At 40.3% G+C, this 25,952-nt stretch overlaps 1 protein-coding gene across 1 annotated transcript in view; it reads left to right on the top strand.

The window, feature by feature from the left end:
• The window catches only part of LOC108276072 (probable phospholipid-transporting ATPase IIA), a 50,486-nt gene that overhangs the window by 15,041 nt on the left and 9,493 nt on the right, over positions 1-25,952 (top strand). Inside the window, exons 11-24 of the mRNA XM_017487394.3 lie at positions 753-913; positions 1,238-1,380; positions 3,642-3,754; positions 4,606-4,815; positions 7,750-7,911; positions 8,601-8,693; positions 10,649-10,732; positions 13,718-13,888; positions 16,184-16,282; positions 17,963-18,052; positions 20,104-20,248; positions 21,001-21,065; positions 21,787-21,942; positions 25,682-25,746. Of these exons, the coding sequence (XP_017342883.1) occupies positions 753-913; positions 1,238-1,380; positions 3,642-3,754; positions 4,606-4,815; positions 7,750-7,911; positions 8,601-8,693; positions 10,649-10,732; positions 13,718-13,888; positions 16,184-16,282; positions 17,963-18,052; positions 20,104-20,248; positions 21,001-21,065; positions 21,787-21,942; positions 25,682-25,746 (1,757 nt within the window). The remainder of the gene's footprint in view (positions 1-752; positions 914-1,237; positions 1,381-3,641; positions 3,755-4,605; positions 4,816-7,749; positions 7,912-8,600; positions 8,694-10,648; positions 10,733-13,717; positions 13,889-16,183; positions 16,283-17,962; positions 18,053-20,103; positions 20,249-21,000; positions 21,066-21,786; positions 21,943-25,681; positions 25,747-25,952) is intronic.

The raw sequence follows: 25,952 nt of genomic DNA, 5'->3' as shown, positions 1-25,952 counted from the left end.
TGGCACCCTGTCCAGGGTGTACCCCGCCTTGTACCCCATGCTCCCTGGGATAGACTCCAGGTTTCCCAGTGACCCTGAAAAGGATAAAGCGGTGTAGAAGATGGATGGATGATAGATGGATTAGCAGTGATGGCTTCTGTTAAGCTCATCTAAAAGCCACCAGTAATAGGATTACGCAAAACTCACATCTACAAATACGGTATTGGCGATGGCCAAACGTAAAGCGAAACATTTTAACAGTCAGAGCATACATCTTCATTTCCTCAAGCTCACTTTGAGCAACATTTGTCTTTATATGACCCCGTTTTCTTGCACAAACCCATATCGTGCTGATCGATGATGTAAGCAGGACGTAATAATTGGCTTTAAGCAGGACCCATTGTTCGAGGATCGTTATCATTTCATCTGATCAGACAGTCTGATCTAAAATTCAGCCAAGATTTGATTGAGATCATTTCGTACCGTGTGACGAGTAATAATCTTAAAAGGCCGGCTTAAGGCTATTATTAAACAGATTAAAAACGTGTTGCCATTTAACAGAAAAAAAAGTTTTATTTAGTTTCTTTTATTAACTTGGGAAAATAAACTTCAGCTTATGAATTTAATAATGAATGTACAGGACCATCAATGTTATCAAACGATGTTTTACGTTGTGATGATGTACTGTAAAGTGGCACTTTCAAAGTTACGTTTATTTTTTTTCTTCATTTAAATACTTTTTATCGGAATTTTATCCCGATCTGGTGCCGTAGATTGGCCTTATCGACCTGGAAGTAAACTGCTTGACCAAGATTCTGTTCGCGGCCCTGGTGGTGGTCTCTCTGGTCATGGTGGCTCTGCAGCACTTTGCCGGACGCTGGTACCTCCAGATCTTCCGTTTCCTGTTGCTCTTTTCCAATATAGTGCCCATCAGGTGAGGGCTTATTTTATAATCGGCATATTTTACGCAGTGTAGCGCGTACACCACTACGACAGAGTACCGTAAAGGAGACGTGAAATAGTCAGACCATTAACATTGCTGTTCTACTGGTAATACCAGGAAGTATAGCATTTATCACACGGTATATAAAAATGTGAATATTGTATCGGCTGAAGCATTAAAAGTGCTTTTCACATTTATTTATGCTAATGTCCGTGTACATACAGTACACAAAGTACTGACTTGCACTGTTTAGAACAGCAATTTCTAACAGTAGCATCCCGCATGTAAAAATGTTCTACGCCGTCTGGTTGTCAGTTTGCGTGTGAACCTGGATATGGGCAAGATGGTGTTCAGCTGGATGATCAAGAAAGATTCAAAGATCCCTGGAACTGTGGTCCGAGCCAGCACCATCCCAGAGCAGCTTGGACGGATCTCGTACCTCCTCACTGACAAGACAGGTGAGGATCAGATTTTGTCCGATTGATAAAAAACAGTAAGGTTTAGACTACGCACAAGTTGCGAATTCGGAAGCGCCTTGTTGAGGAGAACGGTCAGAGGACAGTGGTCAGACTCCTGCTGTACTTATTGGTGCTACACTATAAAATAGTTTACAGCCCGCGTTCTGTGTATTTATTGTCTTGCGCCCGTCTCACACTTGCGCTTGTCTAGTGTACTACATTCTGTGTTTCAACATTTCGTTCTGATGTGTACTAGCTATGACTTGACTTCACGTGAGGTTGGTTCAGGTTGGCGGGAAGTCTACAGTATCTCATATAACCACTCTTTACATCCGCGGTGAGCAGAAAAGCATCTGAAAACGCACAACATGTCGAGCCTTGAGGTGAAAGTCCTACAGCAGAAGAAGAACACATTGGTTTCACATCGTTCCTGTCAGACAGGAACAGGAATCTGAGGCTACATTAGGCACAGGCTCATTGAAACCGGACCTTTGAAGATCAGAAGAAGACCAGGCAAGGTTTTCCCAATCTTCAACTACCCAGTGTCGGTGAACCTGTGCCCACTGTAGACTTTGATTTCTGCTCCTGTCTGACAGGAGTGGAACCAAGTGTGGTCTTCGTCTGCTGTAACAGTAACTCTGCTTTGCATTGGGCTGCATCACACCAACTCCTCGTCGGTTTATTTCCCTATAACGTGACCCGTCTGGCTTTCTTCTTTACTTATTAAAGACATTACCTGAATGCTTGACGTGCCACGTGACTACATGGCCGGCATATGAAGGATAAATGACCATGCCTTCCAATGACTTTAAACTAAAAGCCTTGCTAAACTAATGTAAAAATATATTTTGCATTAGTAGTGTTAGCTTTCGAACAATCGTTTTGTCTTCAAATCCAGTCAAATATATTGTTGTTAACGGCAAAGCTCAAAAGGACCACATAATATTTCAAGTCTCAAGGTGAGTCAGAAAAAATATATATATATATATAAAAAGCTGCTGTATTTGAAGCTAGATTTATGCCCAGTAATCCAGCGAATACTGCAGTGTCCCATTCGTGAGACTGAAATAAAAGCAGTGTGCCGTGTGGTGTGAAAGCTGATAGTACTGAAGTGACTTTAAGGATTGTAGACAGTAGCTCAGGTCTTTTCAGCGCAGTTTAGGTGCCGTGCTCTCGGCAAAGATGTGTCACTTATTAGAATTTAAAGCCAACTCTAACCTTTTAGTTTTTTTTTTTTTTCCTTCCCTGACCTTAAAATCTCCCCTTCTGATTTATGACACCGAACGATAGATGCTTCCTACGTAAAGGGAAAGAGTGAGCTGTAAAATAGTGGACAACGGAAGTGTGACTCAAACATTGGTGAAACACTGTTTAGTAGAATGTGATCTGCTGAGGTGTCAGGAAACACATACTAAGCCTTTCTGGCATTACTAAGCGTTTAGATTTTATGGTCTGATTTTGTGATTTTAAGAGAATGGAATGGAGGGTCTGGAGGGCAGACCAGGTTTGACCATCCATCCTCTGGAATTTTTTTTTTTTTTATTTCCTCGTCCAAGAAAAGTTTGGAAAGTTGTCTGATTTTTTAAATAAATAAATAAATGAAAGAATGTAATGAATAAAACAATGTTCAGTCGTACTGTCCAGGACTTAATTTTTAAACTTCATATGAAGAGTTAAAGAGTGTCAGAATAGTTGGCCAAGGTTACAGCTTCACCTCGGTCTGTTGCAAATCGCTGACACCGCAGACTCCTTACAAAAATGCATGCAAAGATTTTTAAATTCATTAAAGCAAAAAAAAAAAAAACCCTATAAAAGTCCCTGAGTGAGTTGTTACTATAGATACGATTACGTATTAGAATGAGCACGTTAATGCAAACCTGTGATTTGCATCAGGGCCATGCTGTAGAAATGAATTAACACCTGGTGACCAATCAGAATCGAGGATTTGATTATTATACCAGTGCTGAGATGCAATATTGGTAGTTCTTTGTTGTTGTTTTGTTGCTTTGTTAGTTTTTTTTTTTAAAAATCATTTAATACATACAGTAAATGTTAAGTGTTTATCAACAAATAAAAACAACAAACCTGTTTACCTCAAGCATGTGTAACTTCAATGTTTTCAACGCAGCGAGAGTTTCAGTAATAACCTTTATCTATACCTTGTTGTTGTGTCTTGTTGAGATAGGCTATCGGTGTTTTCAGTTACCAGCTATTTCATTTCAGTCAGCTGTTCTGATTGGTTGAATGATTTGTTCTGGCAGGGACGCTCACACAGAATGAAATGGTGTTCCGGCGTCTTCATCTTGGCACCGTGGCGTATGGGATGGATTCCATGGATGAAGTGCAGAGTCATGTGTTCAGCGCCTACACTCAGGTAACTGAAAACATCTCGGCAAGTAAATAAGGGAATATCCTGGCGTATGGTCTTGCCAGGGTGTGTGCTAGATCATGCAGATTGGTTAATTCGAGCGTTAAAGTAAACTTTCTAAGCTCACGTTCTTAATCTAACCGTTGTAGTAAGTTCAAGTTGCCCAGAACTTCCATAATGACAAAAAAGGTTGTTAAGAGTATAGGAACGCAAATCACATATGGCCATTCCTTCAGCATGTGCCTCATAACCCCTTAAGGACATGCTTTGTCCCTTTGACTTCTGAAGTCATTAAAGCAGGAAGCAGGATTTGCTTGTCCCCTGCCTCTTAGTGGCTAATTTAATAACTCTGCCATTAACCCCTTAAATATACGGCCCAAAAATAGCCTGCGAAATGCTAAAACGTATTGTTTCAACTTTCTGATACATCTGGGAGCTTTTATAGCTCCTCTCTGAGGACTGAAGAAGGACATTTGGCTGACACACAGTTTTGTCATTTTGTCAGTGGGCATAGTTAAAAAGGTTTAGCCTCATTAGTTTAATTCATTATTAAGTATAGTTTATAGTTTGCGCACAGAATTTATTAGTATTATTATTATTATTATTATTATTATTATGATTATGATTATTTTACCCTTATTATGCCCCTGTTCTCTCCCCTTAGACTTGCCATTGCCACTGTGTATTATCTTGTCGAATTGTTTGACATGATTTCAATATTTAGCTCCTATAATGCCTTTTGTCTCTTGCCTCAACCAGGCCAATAGTTCAGCAGGCCTGCATTCCTCTACATTATTATTATTATTATTATTATTATTATACTGATAGCTTTTTTTGTCTACCCCCCATTTTCCCAGCCTCCACATGACCAGCCGGCCTCCAGAGCACCAGCCACCACTAAGGTGAGGAAGACGATCAGTAGCCGAGTGCACGAGGCGGTGAAGGCCATTGCCCTGGTGCACAACGTGACACCCGTGTACGAGGGGAACGGCGTGACCGAGCAGGCCGAGGCCGAGCAGCACTACGAGGACACGTGCAGGGTGTATCAAGCCTCCAGCCCTGACGAGGTAACAGTCTTCACCAAATTACAGCCAGTCTTTGAGGGTTCACTGGAATACAAAGGATTGGAATGTTGTAATTGATCAGCCATGCCACTTGTAAAAAATTTCATATGAAAGTATGCGACGTATTCAAAGGGTGCCATGACCACTAGAACTTATTGAAGAAAAATCTTTGTAGAAATGGCATTCAGTTGAATTCACATTTATTTGTGTAGCTCTTTTTAACAATAGACATTACCACAAAGCAGGTTTACGGAAATCCGGATGTAGATTTGGAATCGTTCTCGTAAGGAGTTTAACCTTCATTCTGTCTTTGCTATTTCAGTTAAGGGCCTGGACAAAACAACATTTGCATAGTGTGAACACTGGTTAACATATGTCATGAGGAGGAAACTGCAACGTACTGCTATAGCTTAAGATTTATCCTATTAAGACTAAAAACTCTCCTATAGGATGCAGTGCATCTTTGCTGATTTGCTTAGCATATGTGGTCTTTTGTGGTTACTGGGATTAAGTCAAGGTCAGTAGGGAAGTGCGGTTTGGTGGTGACGCAGACCGGGCCTACACACACACTCACTCACTCTCACTACAAGTAAGACAGCTTGCACTACCAGACTATGACTAAACGTAGCCTCACGTACGTCTACTTCTCGGTGCTGGGAAAGAAATTATGGATATCTGATGTAGACTAAGCTTCTAAATACGAGTATTGTTTATAGTTTTATACTTCCACCGTGATTCGACAGACAGCGAGGGTGTCAGATTTCCAAAACCCAGAGCCCTCAGGACTCTCAGTGATCTTTAATTTACCAAAGCAGATGTTTTGTGGGAGTGAGAAAATGGATATGGGTTATTTACCTTTTCAGAGGTAACTGCATCAACCTAGGCCATGTTCTAAGCTCTTACTAAAAAAACATGACGTACCCAGTGGTGAAATGAAAGCAATAGGGTCAGGCCTCATTTGTTGACTGTGGTGGCTGTGGTTTAGCAGTGGAGCCTGCTTACTCTGGTCCATCTGGATACTGTGAGATATGTCATTAGCAGCTAGTTGTAAAGGGCATAAGAAATAAGGTTTTTGATCTCTCCCTAACCTCTGGTCTGGAAGTTATTGGGCAATAACTTCTGCCTCCCAGAAATCTCAACCCCCCCCCCCCCCCCCCCCCCCCCATCTCCCCCTCGACCCCCTTCAGCATTACACTAATGGATGTCATCTGGTTTGTCTTATCTTCAATCGTACACTGAAACGTGGCTGGCCATTCAGTACAAATCCACACCAAAAATAGTGATTTTTTTTTTTTTTTTTATTTATTATTTTTGTTTATAAGTTACGGTTCCCGACAACTCCGTGTGTCTCTTGGTGTCTTGGGTATGTTCTTAAGTATGCTCTTATCGGTGTTTATAAATTTGGATTCCAGTTTTGGGTTTTACTATACGTTTTTGGGTTCCATGCAGCCAGTTTTTTTCTAAACTAAATTCAGCTTTTTCTTTTCTTTTTTTTTTTTTTAGATCGAGTTTTGACTAAATTCTGATTTATTTTTTTATATTCTGATTTATTTCCCTTAAAAAATATTTTTAGACTAGACTAATTCTAGAATAACTTTTTGTATAAATTATTTGACTAAATAAATGTTTAGACTAAATTAAGCTTTAAAAAAAATAAATTCAGCTTTTTAAAATCTAAATTATATTTTCTAGACTAAATTCAAGATATATATATATATATATATATATATATATATATATATATATATATATATATATATAATATATATTCAAAACTATTCAGACTGAATTAATTTTTTTCTTACACTAAATTCAGACAAAATTTTTCTAAATTTGGACTAAATTATTTATTTCATTCACTCATCTAATCTCAATTCAAATTCTGACTATCTTTTTGAAAGTTCTTTTTTGTCTAAACTAAATTCAGCTTTTTTTTTTAAAGTTTAAATAATGTTTTCTAGACTTTCAGACTAAATCAATTTTTCTCTTACACTAAATTCAGACAAAATTCAGCTTTTTCAGACTAAATTCAAGCTAATTTCATACTAAATTGTTTGTGTCTAAGTGAAATTCACTAAACTCAATTCAGGTATTTTCTAGACCAAATTCTGAATACTTTTTAGAGTACATTTAGAATAAATACATTTTTTTCTAAACTAAATTCAGACTAAACTCAGCTTTTTATACTAAATTCTGGCTTTTTTCCACGATTAAATGTAGACTAATATTTATTTATTTATTTATTTTTATTCAGTTTTTCTACATTAAGTTTGAGAATAAATTCTTTCCCTCATGGTCCGACGGCGAGGATCTTGCGTTCTCACCACCGCAGCCCGGATGGGATTGCTGGGCAGGGAACCAATCCAGCAGAACCATTCAGGGTTTTGACTGACAGCCATTCAGTGCCAGTGCACTCCCAGTGTCGGTCCCAAGCCTGGATAAAATGGGAGGGTTGGATCAGGAAGGACATCCGGAGTTAAAAAAACAAACTGTGCCGAATCAAATATACGGATCACATAGATGATCTGATGTGGCGACCCCTAACGGGAGCAGCCGAAGAACCTCAACAACAACAGCAGCAACAACATTTTGACTAAATTCAGTTTTAAATTCAGTTATGGTTCTCTGGAATTAATCCCTGAATTTTTTTTTCTAAACTAAGTTTTGTCTGTTTTTTTTTTATTAAATGTAAATTCAGTGTTTTGTTTTTTTTCTAGACTAAATTCAAAGCTTTTTATAGACTAAATTTAGACTTAATTATTATTATTTTTTTGTCTGTTCAACAAATTAGGCCTGATTGCTGCATAGCAAAACATCAAGCTATACGAATCTGTTCTCTTTCCTGAATCACTACTAAGCATTTCAAATGCACCGAGATCCTCGGAAGCCTTTAGAGACAAACCTAATGACTCCTTGTCTTCCTCTGTCATGTGCTAGGTGTCACTGGTACAGTGGACTGAGAGTGTTGGACTGACTCTGGTGGGAAGAGATCAGTCCTCTATGCAGCTGAGGACCCCTAGTGGTCAAATCCTCAATTTCACCATCCTGCAGATTTTCCCTTTCACCTACGAGAGCAAGCGCATGGGAATCATAGTGCGTGTGAGTATCTCCTATCAAAGCCGGTCGTTTCACTAGTTAACACAACTCGAGAAGCAAAGATTGCTGAATATTTTTCAGAAGACTCACTCAAACCACATATCTGCCATGTTTCTTTTGGGAATTTCACTAAGAAGACAGCCACACCGTGTTGTTTGTTTTGGCTAGGGGTGATCTGAGAAAGCAGTTCCCCTCCTCTGAACCTGATGACTAAGTCTCTCCAGGCGGGAATGGCTCACTATTGTTGCTGGCTTGGACGGGAGCCTATATTAGTGTACTTGAGGAAACTAGAAATTAATGGGGGTTTCCTTTTGATATCCGTTCAAACACCTCCAAGGACTCTTTGAGAACATGCAAAGCAAATCTTTCTTGCTGTGGGGTGAAAAACAAGATGCACACACATGTATCATGTTTGTAATTCATCATCATCATCATGGTTATCACTGTGGCTTTAAACTAAGCTCTTAAAGGCAGTTTCCTTTGCTACGGAGAAGAAAAAAAAAACTTCTTTTATTATGAGAAGAAAAAAAAAACGAATGGCGTGCTCGCTGATGGTGTAAAGAAAAAGGATACGATTCAGCCACTTCAGTATTGTAAATTTAAGTATGTAATATTAGATTTATTGAGATAAAGCATGATGCGCTAACCAGGTAGATATTTGATCATCAGACACTTTGTATGTCTCACTGCAGGATGAGACTACTGGAGAGATCACATTTTATATGAAAGGAGCTGATGTCGTGATGTCTGGAATAGTTCAATACAACGACTGGTTGGAAGAGGAGGTATTTGAACTTTTTCTTGGTCATAAATCAGTAATATAATACGGCACACAGTGGTGGGAGGCAGCTCGAGGCAAAGCCGTGTGACTGTTCTCACCCTGAAGTCGATTGTTTTCCTGTAACGGCATTTGATCTGTTTACGTGTTTTATTCCTCCGATACCACGGCAGTTTCCCACCGACTGCAAGGTTAATTTATTAATCGGCAATACGTTGTGTTTTTAGTTTTTACATTTATAGTTACAACCCCAAATCTGAAAAAGTTGGGACAGTATGGGAAATGCTAATACAAGCAAAGAGGAGTGATTCGTAAATGTACTTTGACTCGTGTTTAAATCAAAAACGTATAAAAGACAAGGAATTTGATGTTTTATGTAGTCAGCTGTATAGTTTTTTGGGGTTTTTTTTTGAAGATAAACTTTTATTTTGAAATTGATTCATGCAACACTTTTTTTCCAAAAAAGTTGGGACAGGGGCGGTTTAAGACTAATAGCGATGTGAGAAGTAGGAATAAGAAGGTGATGTGAAACAGGCGAGGCAGTCGTCTAATCATTGTATATAAGGAGCCTTCAAAAAGGCCCAGTCCTTCAAGAGCGAGGACGGGTCAAGGCTCGGCAATCTGACGACAGATGACACGTTGAGAACAATATTCCCCAAAGACAAATCGGTAGGATTTTGGGCATTTTACCTTCTACGGTGTACAATATAATTATAAGATCCAAGGTCAAATCTCGGCGCGTAAAGGGCGAGGCCGAAAACCACTTCTGAATGCGTGTGGTCTCCGATCCCTCAGACGTCCCTGTTTTATAAACCGTCATGAGTCTGTAATGGAGATCCTGATATTGGCTCGGGAATACTTTGGTAAACTGTTGACAGTAGCACAGTGGAATCGTGTTTTGAGGTCCGACGAGTCGACATTTCAAATAGTTTTTGGACAAAACAGCCGTCGTGTTCTCCGGGCCAAAGAGGAAAAGGACCATCCCCAAAGGTACAAAAGCCAGCGTCTCTCATGGTATGTGGGCGTGTCAGTGCCCATGGCAGGGGTGACTCACACACCTGTGAGGGCAGCATTAATGCAGAAAGATATGTGCACATTTTGTAGCAACATACGCAGCCATCCAGAGCAGGACAACGCTAAACCACATTCTGCTCGGATTACAAGCGCATGGTCGCGTAAGCAGAGAGTGCGGGTGCTAGCATGATCTGCTGCAGTCCTGACCCGTCTCCGATTGAGAACGTGTGGCGTGTTATGAAGCGCAAAATAAGGCAACGAAGGTCCTGTACAGTTGTGCAGCTGAAGGATTGCATAATGGATGAATGGGGGAAAATTCCACTTGCTAAGCTTAACTAACTGGTGTCTTCAGTGGCTCTTTTTGTTAGTTAGTTGTTTGTTTTTTTTTTTGCATTTACCATACTGTCCCAACTTTTTCGGAATCAGGATTATACGTATAAATGTTGACTGATTGATGGGTTTTGCTGATTAATTGGCAAAAATCAACATCGATAGTTTTCCCCTTTTCGCGTTGTTGCGGGAGCAGCTGAGAAAGGTCCGCTGTCGTTATACAGTACGAGAGCGGCCTCTAGAGGTGAAATAAAAACAATCACTTAAATTTTGTTGTGTTATTTAAAGTGTTATTCGATTAATTTTTATTAGTCTCTATTTTTATTAGTTTCTTGGAGTGTTACTTTTTGGTTCAGTTTGGATGTATGTCTTTTATTTACTTTAATATTTATTAATAGTTAATATATATTTATATATCTATTTCATTAAAAAAAAAAAGTACAGTACATTTTCGTGGTGCAGTCAGTACTGTTTAATTTTGTATTTTGATTTAAATACTGTCAGAGCTGTGCTGTTATAGAACATTTGATAATTCAACCATGCTGTGGTCTAAAATACAAATACTTTAGTGTTTTTATTTTTATTTAATTTTTTTTATTCATTCTTACTGTCTGGCAGTGTGGGAACATGGCCCGTGAGGGGCTGCGAGTCCTCGTGGTGGCTAAGAAATCTCTGACAGAGGAGCAGTATCAGGATTTTGAGGTGAGTCGTATTTAAGATGCGACATATTGAGGCAAATAACAGCTTGTGACTATAGGACGTAATTAAAAGAACTGTTAAAGGATTGGCGTACTGTAAAATAGTCCAGATTGCAAAAAAAAAAATAAAATAAATAAAGGGATATATTAGTAGTTTAGGAAAGACTATATAGATCAAGATCTCATTCAGATTTATCATCGCAGTATGGGAAAACAAAGGGAGTGCTCAGACTGTTGAAGCTCGATACGGTTGCCTGACTGTGATTTGACTCTCAAATAACACACACCTCAGCTGACCTTAATGTTTATTTCCAGAGTAATCCATACTGAAACATTTGGGAAAGACATCAGGGAGACATCGAGTTTATAATATATGGGCTGCTAACCGAAGCAGGAGTTATGGGCGCAATAACACGCGCACCTATGGAAAAGAGCGCTGGTATCTGAGCTCCGAACCTGTGTCTCCTAGTATTATTAGTATTGTTGTTATTATTATTTAAATTTTCCTAGCCAGAATATCCAGGTGCAGATTTAACTTTAGATATCTGTGCAAGTTGCTGAGGAACCGTTACAACATCAAAAACAGTTTCAAAACAAGAGACACAGCAACAAGTTTTCCATAGGGATTGCCCCAAAATGTCATAGTATTGGTTGCCCAGCTTATACACATGTGTGTACACACTCACACACACACAGAGAGAGAGAGAGAGAGAGAGAGAGAGAGAGAGAGACCCGCCCACACACACAAGACTTTCTAACCCCCTTTCTAACTGCTAGAGTGTATAATTGTGTGTGAGCTGGTGGGCGGCGATGACTCAGTGTGTGTGTGAGTCACCAAGTGAGAGTGTGTTCCTGTGTGACTCACGCACACATTGTGTTGCCTTTATCTCATTCACTGGTTAAGGGCTACGCCCTCCACGCTGCAATTTGGCATTTGGCGGCCGCATATTATGGCACTGGACATATTTGCTTGATTTATAGGATCATTCGTGGGCTGAGTTTAAGCGTGTAGCCAACTTCAAAACAAACAATCTGGTTCTTTCCATGTTGTGGAATTACTTATTTATAGCTACGGATGCCCGTAGATTTCTCACACTCGACCTGCGTCAAACCACTGGCTTTTAAGTAATCTGGCATTGTAAGGTGACGTTTTGTGTATAGACGTGCGTATCAACGCATGTCGCGTCTGTGTTGTATTCCTTCACGGAATATTATCGTGAAGTAGCTGCCAATATATACAGTGGTGCTTGAAAGTTTGTGAACCTTTTAGAGTTTTCTCTGTTTCTGCATAAATATGACCGAAAACATCATCAGACAGGTCCTCAAAGTAGATAAAGAGAACCCAGTTAAACAAATGAGACAAAAATATTATACTTGGTCACTTACTTATTGAGCAGAAAGGATCCAATGGTACATATCTGTGAGTGGAAAAAGTATGTGAACCTTCGCTTTCAGTATCTGGTGTGACCCGCTTGTGCAGATAAACGTTTCCGGTAACTGTTGCTTGGAGGAGTTTCAGCCCGTTCCTCGGTACAGAACAGCTTCAACTCTGGGATGTCGGTGTGTTTCCTCACATGAACTGCTTGCTTCAGGTTCTTCCACAACATTTCTGTTGGATTACGGTCAGGACTTTGACTTGGCCGTTCCAAAACATTCACTTTATTCTTCTTTAACCGTTCTTTGGTAGAACGACTCGTGTGTTTAGAATCGTTGTCTTGCTGCATGACCCACTTTCTCTTCAGATTCAGAGCATGGGCAGATTTTTTTGACTGACATTTTCCTTTAAAGTTCGCCGGTATAATTCAGAATTCATTTTTCCATCAACGATGGCAAGCCGTCCTGACCCAGATGCAGCAAAACTGCCCCCAAACCCTGATACTACCCCCACCATGTTTCGCAGATGAGATAAGCGTTTTATTCTGGAATGTAGTGTTTTCCTTTCTCCAAACATAACGCTTCTCATTTAAACCAAAAAAAGCTCTATTTTGTTCTCATCCATCAACAAAACATTCTCCCAACAGCCTCCCGTGATCTTTATCAAACTGCTGAAGGGCAGCAATGTTTTTTTTTTTTTAGCGAGCAGTGGCTTTCACCTTGCGCCCCTGCCATGCACACCTTATTGTTGTGAAAATCTGATGATGTTTTAGGTCACATGTAGATATATAGAAAATTCACAAACTGTACTGTACTGTAATATTAACACCCGGAATGTTGAATTGCACGGAATGTTTGCTACTGAAAGGGTGTCTGTAGATCCTTTAAAAGTACCAGCTTACGAAATGAAAGGTCTTAATAGTTATTAGTTTTGATAGTTTCTTATTCATTTCTGTAATTTAAATGTCATTCAAAATTTTAAGGTCAATTTCGTCCGTTTTTTATTTTATCTCATGTCAAAAACATCTCAAGTGATACGAGATGACCCGCACATGCAGTACTGCGTAAAAGTTTTAGGCACATGCAAAGAAATTGCCTTCAAAACAATTAAATGTTTCTACATTAAAAAAAAAAAAAAATACGGAAAAGAGCAGTAAATAAAACAAAGTCGATATTTCATATGATAAAATTCAAAGTAAAAATAGCAGTCTGTAAATGTTATTGAGCTTCTTGCAGAACCAGACACGGTTCTTCTGGAGACTGTCGCACTTGTTTCTTATTTTTGCAGCAAAACAGCAGCCTTCATTGTGTTTTTTTTTGTCTGAAAAGTGTCTCTTACGTAATATCCTGCTTTCTTTACTGACATACAGACATTTTTCTGTAACATTTCATTTTGTGCTGTTAAACTAATGTTTGGGAATCTGAAATGTTTTTTTTTTTTTTGTACTGACTGGATAATGTAGAAGACGTAAAATAAAAAAAATCTACAACAAAGTTTGGACTATAAATAAATAAATAAATAAATAAATAACGTGACTAAGACTTTTGCACCGAAACCGCAAAGACGTGATGTTTTGTCAGATAAGACATGTCCGAACGTGTTTGTGTCCTGTAGGCACGCTACGTCCAGGCCAAGTTGAGCGTCCACGACCGCTCGCTTAAGGTGGCCACGGTCCTCGAGAGTCTGGAGATGGAGATGGAGCTGCTGTGTCTGACCGGGGTGGAGGACCAGCTACAGGCTGATGTGCGGCCGACGCTGGAGATCCTGCGCAATGCTGGCATTAAAGTGAGACGCTTCTGTTTACCTAACATTTACTGTTTACTTCCAACGCCCGGCCAAGTTCTGTTAGTCAGGTTCAGACGCTTTATGTAGTACAGGGTGCACAGTCAGTGTCTAGAATTATTGGCACCCTTCTAGAAATTGAATATATAAATCGTACAGACTTTTAAGCGAGTCTAAAATATAGGGAACAGCTTTATTTTAACACAATATTCTTTCTTTTTTTTTTCCCCTGCAAAAAGTTGTTTTCAAAATGAATGTACCCGGAATATACTGCACATCGACAGCACTCAGCCCTTTTCCTGTTATGTCTCACATAGTTGGAGAACACTTGAGGACACTCTTCCGTGCATGTGTGCCGTCCTCTTTAATCCACACCACAGGTGTTCAAGGTTATTTAATCTTCAGACAGAGATGGCTGTTGGAAAATATTGATTTTGTGATCCTGCACCAATTTCGTTGTCGATTTTGATAGCACTGGTCATTCTATGGTCGAAAGGATATTAGACATCGATTAGTTACGCTTGAAATATGAAAAGAAAGAAAAAAAAACCCTGAAATATGCAGTTATTCTAGATGTGTGAGTGGAAAATTTGAATAATAGTGCGTAATGTTTATATTAGACGATCGACTTTTTGGCCATTCCCTTGAAGGGTGCCAAAAATTCTGTAGTTTGTCGTTGGTTGTACGAAGGATTTCTCTTGGTGCAGGTGTTTATATAAATTCCAGTCATAGAAAGTAAACAAAACTAGACCAGGTAGTCCAGTGCACTACAAACTAACCAAAGCAAACGGTCCAGGAAAGTGCTTGGGATGGGTGTTACAGGTGTGTGAGGCAAGATTTGTCAAAATTTGTCAAGATTAAGTCTCTTACATATAAAGAGGCGGAGGCGAATAAGATGTGAATTATTTTTCACGCCCATGGACACAAACCTCCAGGCCCAGAGTTAGCATGCTGACTAGAGTCAGTTCGGCTCATAGTGATTTAAGAGTCCCTTCGCTGTCCTGTTTTGCTTTGTAATGGGAAAAAAAAAAAAAGATGTGTCTACTTCATTCATGAACAGTTTAATGTTTACCTACATTCCTCACCAGAAGGAACGTCGCTATCTCTGCGTCCAGCTTAATAACCTTCAGAATGAATAAATTACTCCCATACGCTGTCATAACTGATTTTTTTTGAAGCACAGGATTTCGTTATTTATTTATTTATCGCTTACTGGCTCTGCTTGGTGTTTAACACCATTTTTTTTTTTTAACCAATTAACACCAAACTAAGACGGTTGGGTGGAGTGAAGGGGCATTAGGGTGTGTCTCTGACCCATAAGAGGCCCATTTACACACAAACAAGCAGGCCATCATGACCAGTGTGTGTGTGTTTATGTATATATATATATATATATATATATATATATATATATATATATATATATATATATATATATATATATATAAAATATTGCACCTTCGATGCGCAGAGCTGCTTGATGCCTGATTAAAGGCGGTGAGATGTGTCAGGAAGCTGAGTGGAACATTAAAGAGCGTGGGGATAATGGTCGAGCATTATAGAGGAGACAATGTTTGGTGAAGAAGCAGAGTTCGATTGAGTACAGGTGTGTAATTTGTTGAAAGATGGATGAGGATAAAAAAAAAATAAATGTGCAAATGGAGTTCTTTGCTACTCCCTCTCCAAGTGTAGGCGATTTTTATAGACGGTTTTAATTGTTTTTCAAATAAATATTTCTCGGTGGTTCTCCTTCATTTGACCGTTAATTAAAGAGCAGATCAATATTTGGGGTTTCAATAGTTAAATATGTATAAATAGTAGAGATGCACCGATACACGATTTCTCACCGATTATTCAGAGTAATATCGGCCGATACCGATAGTTCTGTCTTTATTGTGTATTCGATCATGTTATTACAGTAGATTGATCTTTCCAAAATGATAGCTTGGTAAGGTTGCCGCTTGTACCTTCGATACATCGTGAAGTTATGTATAGCCTATAAGCTACTCTCTTGCTCTACATTTTGCACCAATGAGTTTAATAATTGGCTAGTCAGTGTGTAATTTGTACCCCTCCACCTAGTGTATAAAAACCCTAAGCGATCAGTGTGTCAGTCAGGGAGCGAAAATGCCTCTTTAAGCCCCACCTACTCAGTAAACCCTGGAATACAAAGATAAGTACAGTTTAAAAATCATGTACCATGGTGGTTGCTGTTCTGACAGAAGTATGAGTTGGACGTACGTTTAGATGTCACTGTGTAATGCTCAACAACGTTTAAATCTGTTGCTGTTTGTAAAGGTGTGGATGCTGACAGGAGACAAACTGGAGACAGCCACTTGCACGGCCAAGAACGCCCACTTGGTGACCCGTAATCAGGACGTCCACGTCTTTAGGCCTGTAAGTGTTTTCTCCTTTAGATCACTGTATAACTACACACATTATTCCACACTATCTCTTATATAAAGGGACGACCGTTAAGTACCAGTGTGTGTTTAAAAGTACTGCACCGGTTTTAAAACACGGGGACTTTTGATTTCTTTTTTTGAGATCACATGTTGGAGTCCTGATGGTGCCAGTTAGGAAGTCCAGTCGAGTATAATCGCCTTGCTCTCGAGGGCGAGAGGTACAGCATTCCTCTTTCCCCCGTCCGTCAGTGCGACACTAGGCACGGCTGTCTGTGAGCTCATGTATACAGAAGAGGGCAGATAACCTCTCCTTCATAACCTTTCCGCCATGTGCTCAGCTGCTCTGTAATGATGTAATGTTACATGAGCAGCGTTAAACAAACCAGCATTTAAAGGGTTACAATTGTGAAAATGAACAAATGTTTGGTAATTATAATTAGAACTGATGCTGGTAAAAAAAAAAAAAAAAATTTGTAATAATAATAAAAAATTGACGTCAGTGAAAGTGGAAAAATGTATTAATATATGATATTTTTATGACAGTTTTTGGACATACTTTGGACATTAAGTTATTTTAACTGACGCACAAGGGTTAACCCTTTCAGCCAATGGTGAACAGAAGGGAAAAACTTCTAGAAGGGAAGAGCCAAAGAAGCACCGGAGTTGTTTCCTTGTATATTATATATTGGCTAAAATGATGATTTTTATTCATGGACAGAACGTGTCTGGGTTACAGTCCTTGGCAAGGCTGTTCAGTTCACGACCCTTTACCATCCTGATATAGTCACTCAGCTTAGATATATTCCCTCCGGAGAGTCGAGCAGAGGTTTCCGTCTTTCCTTGTACCTGCATGAGTGTGTATGTGTGTGCGTTCCCTATGGATGGCTGCCAAAGCGGAGGGAGTCTCGGCCCTTAGGTTAAGGCAGTGCTGTCCTTACCCGAAAAAGAAGACAATGTCTGGCACAGCATTAAAAACAATCGCGCCACCCTCGGAGGGCTGGGGCGCCCGAGAGCCCCTGCATCTGGAGCAACTTCCTCTTTGTATACAAATGAAATCTGGACAAGAGTCTCAATGTGTTTTGAAGTTGACAGATGCACGACCAAAGTGTGTACGCTCTTCGATTAGAAAACATCCTCTTCTGACCAAGAACTGCAGAATGATGTGCACGGATCCTTCTTAGATTCGTTGCCAATGTGACTGCTTTGTTAACTATAATACACAACACATGTACTGTACAGTACTCGCACCGTATTGAACATTTCCCCGTTTTTCAGGAGAGGCGATAAAATGTAATATCCCAACGGTCATTCAGTCTCTACTCAGACCTTTATGAAGGTGAATCCCGAACTGACAGCTTCGTAATGGAATTAACCTCTTAGGCGTATCTGTTAAGTTCGATCGAACGTGCATAGAGCCTCATTTCCTTTGTGAAACTCTTTTCCACGCGAGCGTAGCAGGCAGACATGACCGTGTGGCAGTTAAGCAGTTGGTTTGGGTCATGGGCTTTAACAGAGCTGACAGTTGAAGTCAGCAGTTGTATTCTTCTGCGTTTGGTGTGGTTAAGCTCTCTAGTTTATTTGGGTTAGATCGCTATCGCTGCGTGCGTGCTTATATGTGAGACAGTGTGCGTTTAATAGATAGCTGACACTGTACTTTTCTCTGTGTTTGCAGGTGACCACACGCAGCGAGGCCCACCTCGAGCTCAACGCTTTCAGGAGGAAGCACGACTGCGCTCTGGTAATATCAGGAGACTCTCTTGAGGTAAACCTCATGCGCAGCCAGTCATAATGTGATACCACTTTCAATCGTAGTAGGCTGTTACACAAAGAGCTGTCAGAAGGCATGGGACATTTGTAAGTGGTGAAACAGGAGGGGCATGCTGTTATTGGAAAATATTCAACCATGGGCCGGTTACCAACTTGAAGTTGATCATTTTCCAATATCTCACGTCACATCCTGAAGCGTTTAATTCGCCTTGTGCCGCAGAAATTCTGAAACGATTGCGATTATTAAAAACGTATTAATGCCAGCACAGCGGGTCATAGTTTTAACCATTTATAGTTAGGGTTTATCTCATGGGACGTCCAGCGAGACAAGTTCCTATTATCGCTTACGTTAGAACAGCTATAAACAGTCGCTCGCTCACTTCCACGAATGCTAAATAAACACCTCCTCACAGAATAACACCGGATAAACAATCACACAGCTTTTCATAATGTGTTTGAGCGGCGCATCTGCCATACATGTCCCTGTTTATGATGTTACTATAGAAACGATGACATATTACAAAGCGCGCGTTAATATACAGTTGAGGTCATGAATTTACATACCCCTTGCAGAATCTGCAAAATGTTACTAATTTTAAAAAAAATCAAAGGGATTGTAAAAATTGTGTTTAGTTTTTTTATTTGGTGCTCCCCTCGACAGATGTTTACATATTTACATACACTGTTCTTCAGAAAAATCCTCCAGGTCCTGCACATCCTTTGCTTTTCCAGGGTCTTCTGCATATTTGACCCCTTTCGAGCATTGGCTGTATGATGCCGAGATCCCTCTTCTCATATTTAGGACAACTGAGCGATTCATACAGAAGGCAACACACTACATTAAGAGACCGGGGGGGTGTAAACTTTTAACAGGATGATCGGTGTGTTTTGTTGTTGTTATTTTGTTTAAAGGTCTTTTTTTTTTCCATTTAGTATTAGCGTAAGCTACATACGATATTTACATGTCTTCCAGAAGACAAAATAATAACAATTTACTCCTAACATCCTGTTCAAAAGTTTACACCCCCCCGGCTCTTAATGTATCGTGTTGCCTTCTTGAGCATCAGTGAACGTTTGCACCTTTTGTAATAGTCGTGTACGAGTCCCTCAGTCGTCCTCAGTGTGAAAAGACGGATCTCGACATCATATAGTCGCTGTTGGAAAGGGGTCAAATATGCAGAAGATGCTGGAAAAGTAAAGAGTGTGCAGGACCTGGAGGATTTTTCTGAAGAACAGTGGGGCGGTTTAACTGCTCAGGACGAACAAGGGACTCGTGAAGAACTCTCACACAACATAAACACAGTCTCTGATCATCCAGGTAACGACACACGGGATTAATAATCAAGCGTGTGTAAACTTCTGAACTGGTTCATGTGTGTAAATTCAGTTATTATTGTGTCTTGTGGACTATATGTATATCTCTTATGTGAAATAGTTTATTCAGGGCAAGACTAAATAAAAAAAAAAACGTGTTTTTTTTTTTTTTTTTTTTTTTTTTGCATTTTCTGTGAACCCTCATATTATTACTATTATTATTTTGAACATTTTACAGATCATGCGAGGCGTATGTAAACCTGTGACCTCGATTGTAACCCCTGCAGCTTGAACTACTGTCCGAGTTGCTGTTATAGAACATGTATCAACACATTATGACCAATCAGAGTCAAGCATTCCACAGCGCTGTGGTATAAAAGAATACGATGATGACCAACTAAAAGCCACGTAACATTGTATTGCTTTTTGAAGGTAACAATATCGACCCTCATGTCCCGTCCCAGTTACTCGGGTCGTCTGTTCGGACTTTTTTAGCAGTGCATTTATAGATACCACACGTATCATCATGTTCATTTGTGAACAGCGAGACAAAAAAACAGTGCTTCGGGATCATTCTGATTTCTGGGGCATCTGCACTGGTGTCAGTGTAAATAAGACCGAGGGAATGTGGCATGAACTCAAAATCGTATTTCTGTCTTTTTAATGAATTGTTTGGCTTAGTTACTCATTTAGTTTTCAGTGAGGAAGACGTTAAACAGATCGTTCCTGCAGGTATGCCTGAAGTATTACGAGTACGAGTTTATGGAGCTGGCGTGCCAGTGCCCGGCTGTGGTGTGCTGTCGCTGTGCTCCGACGCAGAAAGCTCAGATCGTCCGGCTGCTGCAGGAGCGCACAGGCAAGCTCACGTGCGCTGTGGGTGAGTACGTTATTGTACAGTGCTGTCACTGAGAACAGCACTCCTCCATCGTAGAGCTGTGACACGGAATGATATTTTAATTTAGCAGACATCTCGTGAAGGTCAGGGAGACCGACCTTGTAGGTAGGGTTAAGTCCAGCACAGATTGGAGATTATTCACGGAGCTGGACAAACCTGACCTGGCATAAAGCACGTACAGGACATGGTGGAGGCACAAAAACTATGTTCCTTGTAATTTATAATAATACAAAATTTTATAGTCTGCTCTAGAATTTTTGGCACCCTTCAAGAAACAGCTTACAGACCATATTTCCAGATTTCCTTTCAAATGACTTGAGAAATTATTTTTCTTTCCTCTGGCATTCTAATATCAATGTCAACTTATATATATATATATATATATATATGAAAATTTTTGGTAGGTTAATGGGACAAATTTGCATTGTGTTTGAAAATGTACGAGGGTCAAAGCGGAGACCTTCATTTTCAGATGTCGGTCGTTTTGAGAAGTCTTTGTGTAACATTTAAAACATATCTGAATATTTTGATCACATGTTCTGTCACATATTCTGTCATGGTGTCATTTATTAACACCCGACATTGACTCGTATGGCTGTATACATGTTATACGTTGTTTTAGTTTTTCAGTACATAATAACTATGAAATAGTACAACAATCTGAGCAGGACTGGTCAAAGCAGCTGTGACTGTCACACAGCCAACTCTGCTATCTCTCTCTCCATCTCTCTCAGGGGACGGAGGAAATGATGTCAGCATGATCCAGGAAGCTGACTGTGGCGTGGGAGTGGACGGCAAAGTAAGAGCCACTGGGGCCCTGCGCGCCTGCATTGTCAAACACGCTGTCGCACACATCCGCAACAATCTCACCATGTGTGCTTACCGCATCATTATCACATACTCTATACACACACACACACACACACACACACACATCTGGACAAACATTTCCCACTCTTCATACTTTGTATGTAATTTGTGGAAGCACTGTGCAAGTAGAAGCCACGAAACAGTGTGAACGGTCATACATCTGACGATATTTGTCTGTGATTGTCTCCGAGTTGTCTGTCAGTGAGGACATTGACGGTATGGGATCATTGAAACATCGCTCTGCTTGTAGGTGGTGGAATGTTTCAAGTGTGCTTTTTTCGTTTTACGATATTGAGTCTACGGGGACTTCAGACGCTGCGAAGACAGAATTGGCCAGAGCCAAATTTTGTGGTGGGCCAAGCGCTCTTTCCACATGCTGAAAATGAGACATTATGAGTTGGTTAACTGATATTGACTCACCCATGACTAACACTAGGACAACCCAGATTAAATTGGAGTGGTTTATGTGGGATTGTATTTTTCCCTGAATGTCTGTAGTTCTCTGGGCCGAATGATTTCGGTAACTTCATCATTTTCATTCAGGCCGGAGATCAATCTTATAGCGTTTCTACATGTGTATGAAATATATTTACTTTTATTCTTCGAAGAGAGGAAAAGCAAACTAAAATGCTCTGTGTTTATTTTGTCAGGAGGGAAAGCAGGCCTCGCTCGCTGCTGATTTTTCAGTGACTCAGTTTAAGCATTTGGGCAGACTGCTCATGGTGCATGGCCGAAACAGCTACAAGAGATCTGCTGCCCTCAGTCAGTTTGTCATTCACAGGAGCCTCTGTATCAGTACCATGCAGGTAGTGTGTGTGTGTGTGTGTGTGTGTGTGTGTGTGTGTGTGTGTGTGTGTGTGTGTGTGTGTGTGTGTGTGTGTGTGAAGAAAAAAAAAGTACAATAAATGTAAATAAAACAGAATGCAGTGATTTTTAAATCTTATAAACCCATATGTTATTCACCATATGTTATTCCCATATGTTAATAGAACATAGAACACATGTCAAATGTTTAAACTGAGGAAATGGACCATTTTTATGGGAGAAAAATAAGGTAATTTTGAATTGGATGGCAGTAACACTTCTCAAAAAAGTAGCAACAAAAGGCTGGAAAAGTAAGTGTTACTAAACGGAAACAGCTGGAGGAAGATTTTGCAACTAATGAGGTTAATTGGCAGCAGGTCAGTTACATGATTGGGTATAAAAAGAGTATTTTAGGTAGGCAGAGTCTCTCAGAAGTGAAGATGGGATGGAAGCAGATGTTACTCTAAAATCTGTGTATACCTTTCAGCATTGATGGTGTATTTCCAGATGTGCAAGCTGCCCATTCCATAGGCACTAATGCACCCCATACCATCAGAGATGTAGGCTTTTGAACTGAGCGCTGATAAAAAGCCGGCTGGTCCCTCTCCTCTTTAGTCCTCTTCGGTTTAGAGGACGCGGCGTTCATGGTTTCCAAAAAGAATTTCAGATTTCGATTCGTCTGACCACAGAACAGTTTTCCACTTTGCCTCGGTCCATTTTAAATGAGCTTTGGCCCAGAGAAGACGGTGGCGTTTCTGGATCATGTTCACATATGGCTTCTTCTTTGCATGATAAAGCCTTATCCAGTATTTGTGGATGGCACGTTCTGAGTTCTGGAGGAGTTTCTGAGCCCATGCAGTGATTTCCATTACAGAATCAGGCCTGTCTTTAATGCAGTGCCGCCTGAGGATCCGAAGATCACGGGCATACGATGTTGATTTTCACCCTCGTCTCTTGTGCAGAGATTTCTCCAGATTCTCAGAATCGTTTGATGATATTAAGTACTGTAGATGATGAGATATTCACAGTCTTCGCAGTTTTACGTTGAGGAACATTATTCTGAAAATGTTCCACAAATTGTAGACGTAGTTTTTCACAGAATAATGAACCTCTGTCCATCTTTACTTCTGAGAGACTCCGCCTGTCTAAGATACTTTTTAAACCCAGTCATGTAACTGACCTGCTGCCAATTAACCTCCAGCTGTTTCTTTTAAGTAACACTAAAATTCAGAATGACCTTATTTTTTCCTTAAAATGGTCCATTTCCTCAGTTTAAACATTTGATATGTTTTCTATGTTCTATTGTGAATAACATACGGGTTTACACAGCGTCCCAACTTTTTGGGGAATTTGGGGTTGTAAACCACTCTCTATGTTCATGAACAGGTCGGTGTTTCCAGGAGGCTTTTACTTTCCAGTTTGTGATATAATTAAGAAAGCTCTTCTTGAACTCTAAAATAATCTTTCTACACACCCAAGCATTGGCACAGATCATGCTATGACTCAGATGTTGGATCAATTGAGGATCAGTATTAATAAGTAGAGTATGCTTCCAAAATTTTCAACAGTAGTTTCTTGAACAAATGCAACACAGTAAACAAATTATGAGGTTAGTCCTCTTAGTCATGCGGCTGAAAGCAAAAAGGCTCGCTGTTGTACTCTGCCTTATACTAGTGCATTTGGATATTGTGGATACATTTCCATGAGTCTGCTGGGAAAATTGCAGTCACTTTACCGGCTGCACCTTATTAGTCTTTTGACCTTGTTGATAATCCTGAACTTGTATAACCCGGCAAATAAAGATTCTTAATTTATACGTCCTTACGTCCCGGACTGCCAGACTTTTTCCCTCTGTGCTGGTTTCCTTGCCGTGTATAAAATGGCAAAAAATATTGACTTGTGACTGTGACCTCATGTGGGTAGTCTGCAGAAGGTTCGTTCTATGTCACACTCAGCCTTTCAAATTCTCCTTAACCGGAGTGACCCAGAGGCTTGGTGGTCCTTCAGTAGAATTATGGTTACATACATACCTTCCTTACATTCTGGATTACCAGAGCAATTTCCTTCAGAACTACTGGAGGTCATGTATCAAGGGTTAGCCAAGTGACTCACTTGGACAAGCTTCAGTATTGTTACTGTGCAATGAATTTGGCATTTGATGAGCTGTGATGCGTGAAGTATCCAGCTTTGTTTTCTCCAAGGCAGTCCTACTTCCAGCCTGTAGTGCATTTGTTACTGCTGCTGTTGCTGAGCCACACTCCTTCATTACGTTCTTGCGGTCAGAATGCACGGATGGTGGGCCACCAGGACTTTAGGTTTAGGCAATTAGACACAGCTACTGGACGTAAATCAGGGTCTGTCTCTGTATTTGAGGCAGAAGTGTTAAGCTCCTCCGAGCTCTGCTCTTCATTGCGCTTTATTGTTTCATTTGGCCCATGCCTGCTACCTGCTACCTGCTACCATCTCCTTTCCTCTGCATTCCAACACAGTAAAAAGGCTCCACCAATATGTGCATCTATGCATACTACATGTACGTTAAACACTAACAAAATTAGGCTAATTAGCAAGAAACAGGATTATTGAGCTGCACTATATGGCCAAAACTTTGTAGACCCCTGACCGTCCTACACACGTGCTTTTTGAACATCACATCCCAGATTTAGTCCCCGTTTGCTCTTATAATAACCTCCACTCTTTTGGGACGACGTTCCACTAGATTGTGGAACGTGGCCGTGGGGATTTGTGCTCATTCAGCCACAAGAGCATTACTGAGGTCCGGGACTGATGTTAGGCGAGACCTGGGGTGTAGTCAGTGGTCCAGTTCATCAAAAGAGTGTTCAGTGGGGTTAAGGTCAGTGCTCTGTGCAGATCACTCGAGTTCTTCCTTTAAACCTTGGAAATGCATGTCTTCGTGGACCTCACCGTGTGCCCAGAGGTATTGTCATACTCGGAACCTCTTTTGGCCCCTTATTTCCAGTGAAGTGAAATCGTAATGGTACAGCATACAGAGGTCCTATACAGTTGTGTGCTTCCATCTTTGTGTCAACAGTCTGGGGAAGGCCCACCTACGGGTGTGATGGTTAGATGTCAACAAACTTTTGGCCATAAAGTACGTATTCAGAATCCTTTCTCATATCCTAAACAGGAGGAGAATGGGAAAGTGATTCTCAAGCTATTTTCATCCTCAGTCAATAATATCAGCACTATTTACTAGCGGTATCTGTTATTTTCCGGCATGGTTCACTTTCAGGACATCTTACGAACCCTCGTGATCATTTTGATATACTGTATAGCTTCAACTAGTTATGAAGGAAACGGTCCTGGTGGTTCGGGAGCATAAGGAAGTAGAACGGACTACCAGGCCTCCTGGGTCTCTTGGGTTGAGGAGAATGGCCAGAGGTTGAAAGGGAACGTTTTATAGGCTAATCATTTAGGTTTACAGTCACTAGATGATGACTTTGATTTTCACCAGCCTTGGCGTTCAACATTTCAACATTCCTACCTATAACTGTCCCAATGGAAAGACTCAAAAAATGTAAGTGGGCAGAGTATTTGTCGAAACGTGTTTGTAAAAAAAAAAAAAAAACGTTTATACTCGATGCTAGTTTAAGTTTGTACATGTTAATACAGTTGATGGGAGTGGATAACTGGTTTGGAGTACATGTGTGAGCCAAAAAATGCTTTGATGAACTACTCCGTCCATAATGCACAGTAGTAAATTTCTGCTTGGATCTTCCCTAGGCGGTCTTCTCCTCGGTTTTCTACTTTGCATCAGTTCCTCTCTACCAAGGCTTTCTCATCATCGGGTGAGTGGCGTACTCGCACAGCTGTGGTGACTCATCGCACTCGGTGAAATCTCACTGGCATTTCAATTATGCATTGCATACTGCTGTGACATTTGATTTGAGCTGCAGTATTGTTACAGTGAAAAAAAGTTCGAACAGTGCTGACTGCATGGAAGTTGATGAACACCAATAGCTCCTTTGTAATGCTAGAAATTATGAGCTGAGAT

The sequence above is a fragment of the Ictalurus punctatus genome, chromosome 15, assembly GCF_001660625.3.
Source record: "Ictalurus punctatus breed USDA103 chromosome 15, Coco_2.0, whole genome shotgun sequence".
In the NCBI taxonomy this organism is placed as follows: Eukaryota; Metazoa; Chordata; class Actinopteri; order Siluriformes; family Ictaluridae; genus Ictalurus; species Ictalurus punctatus.
The sequence above is the reverse complement of the archived record's forward strand: the minus strand, read 5'-3'. Positions and strand labels throughout refer to the sequence as shown.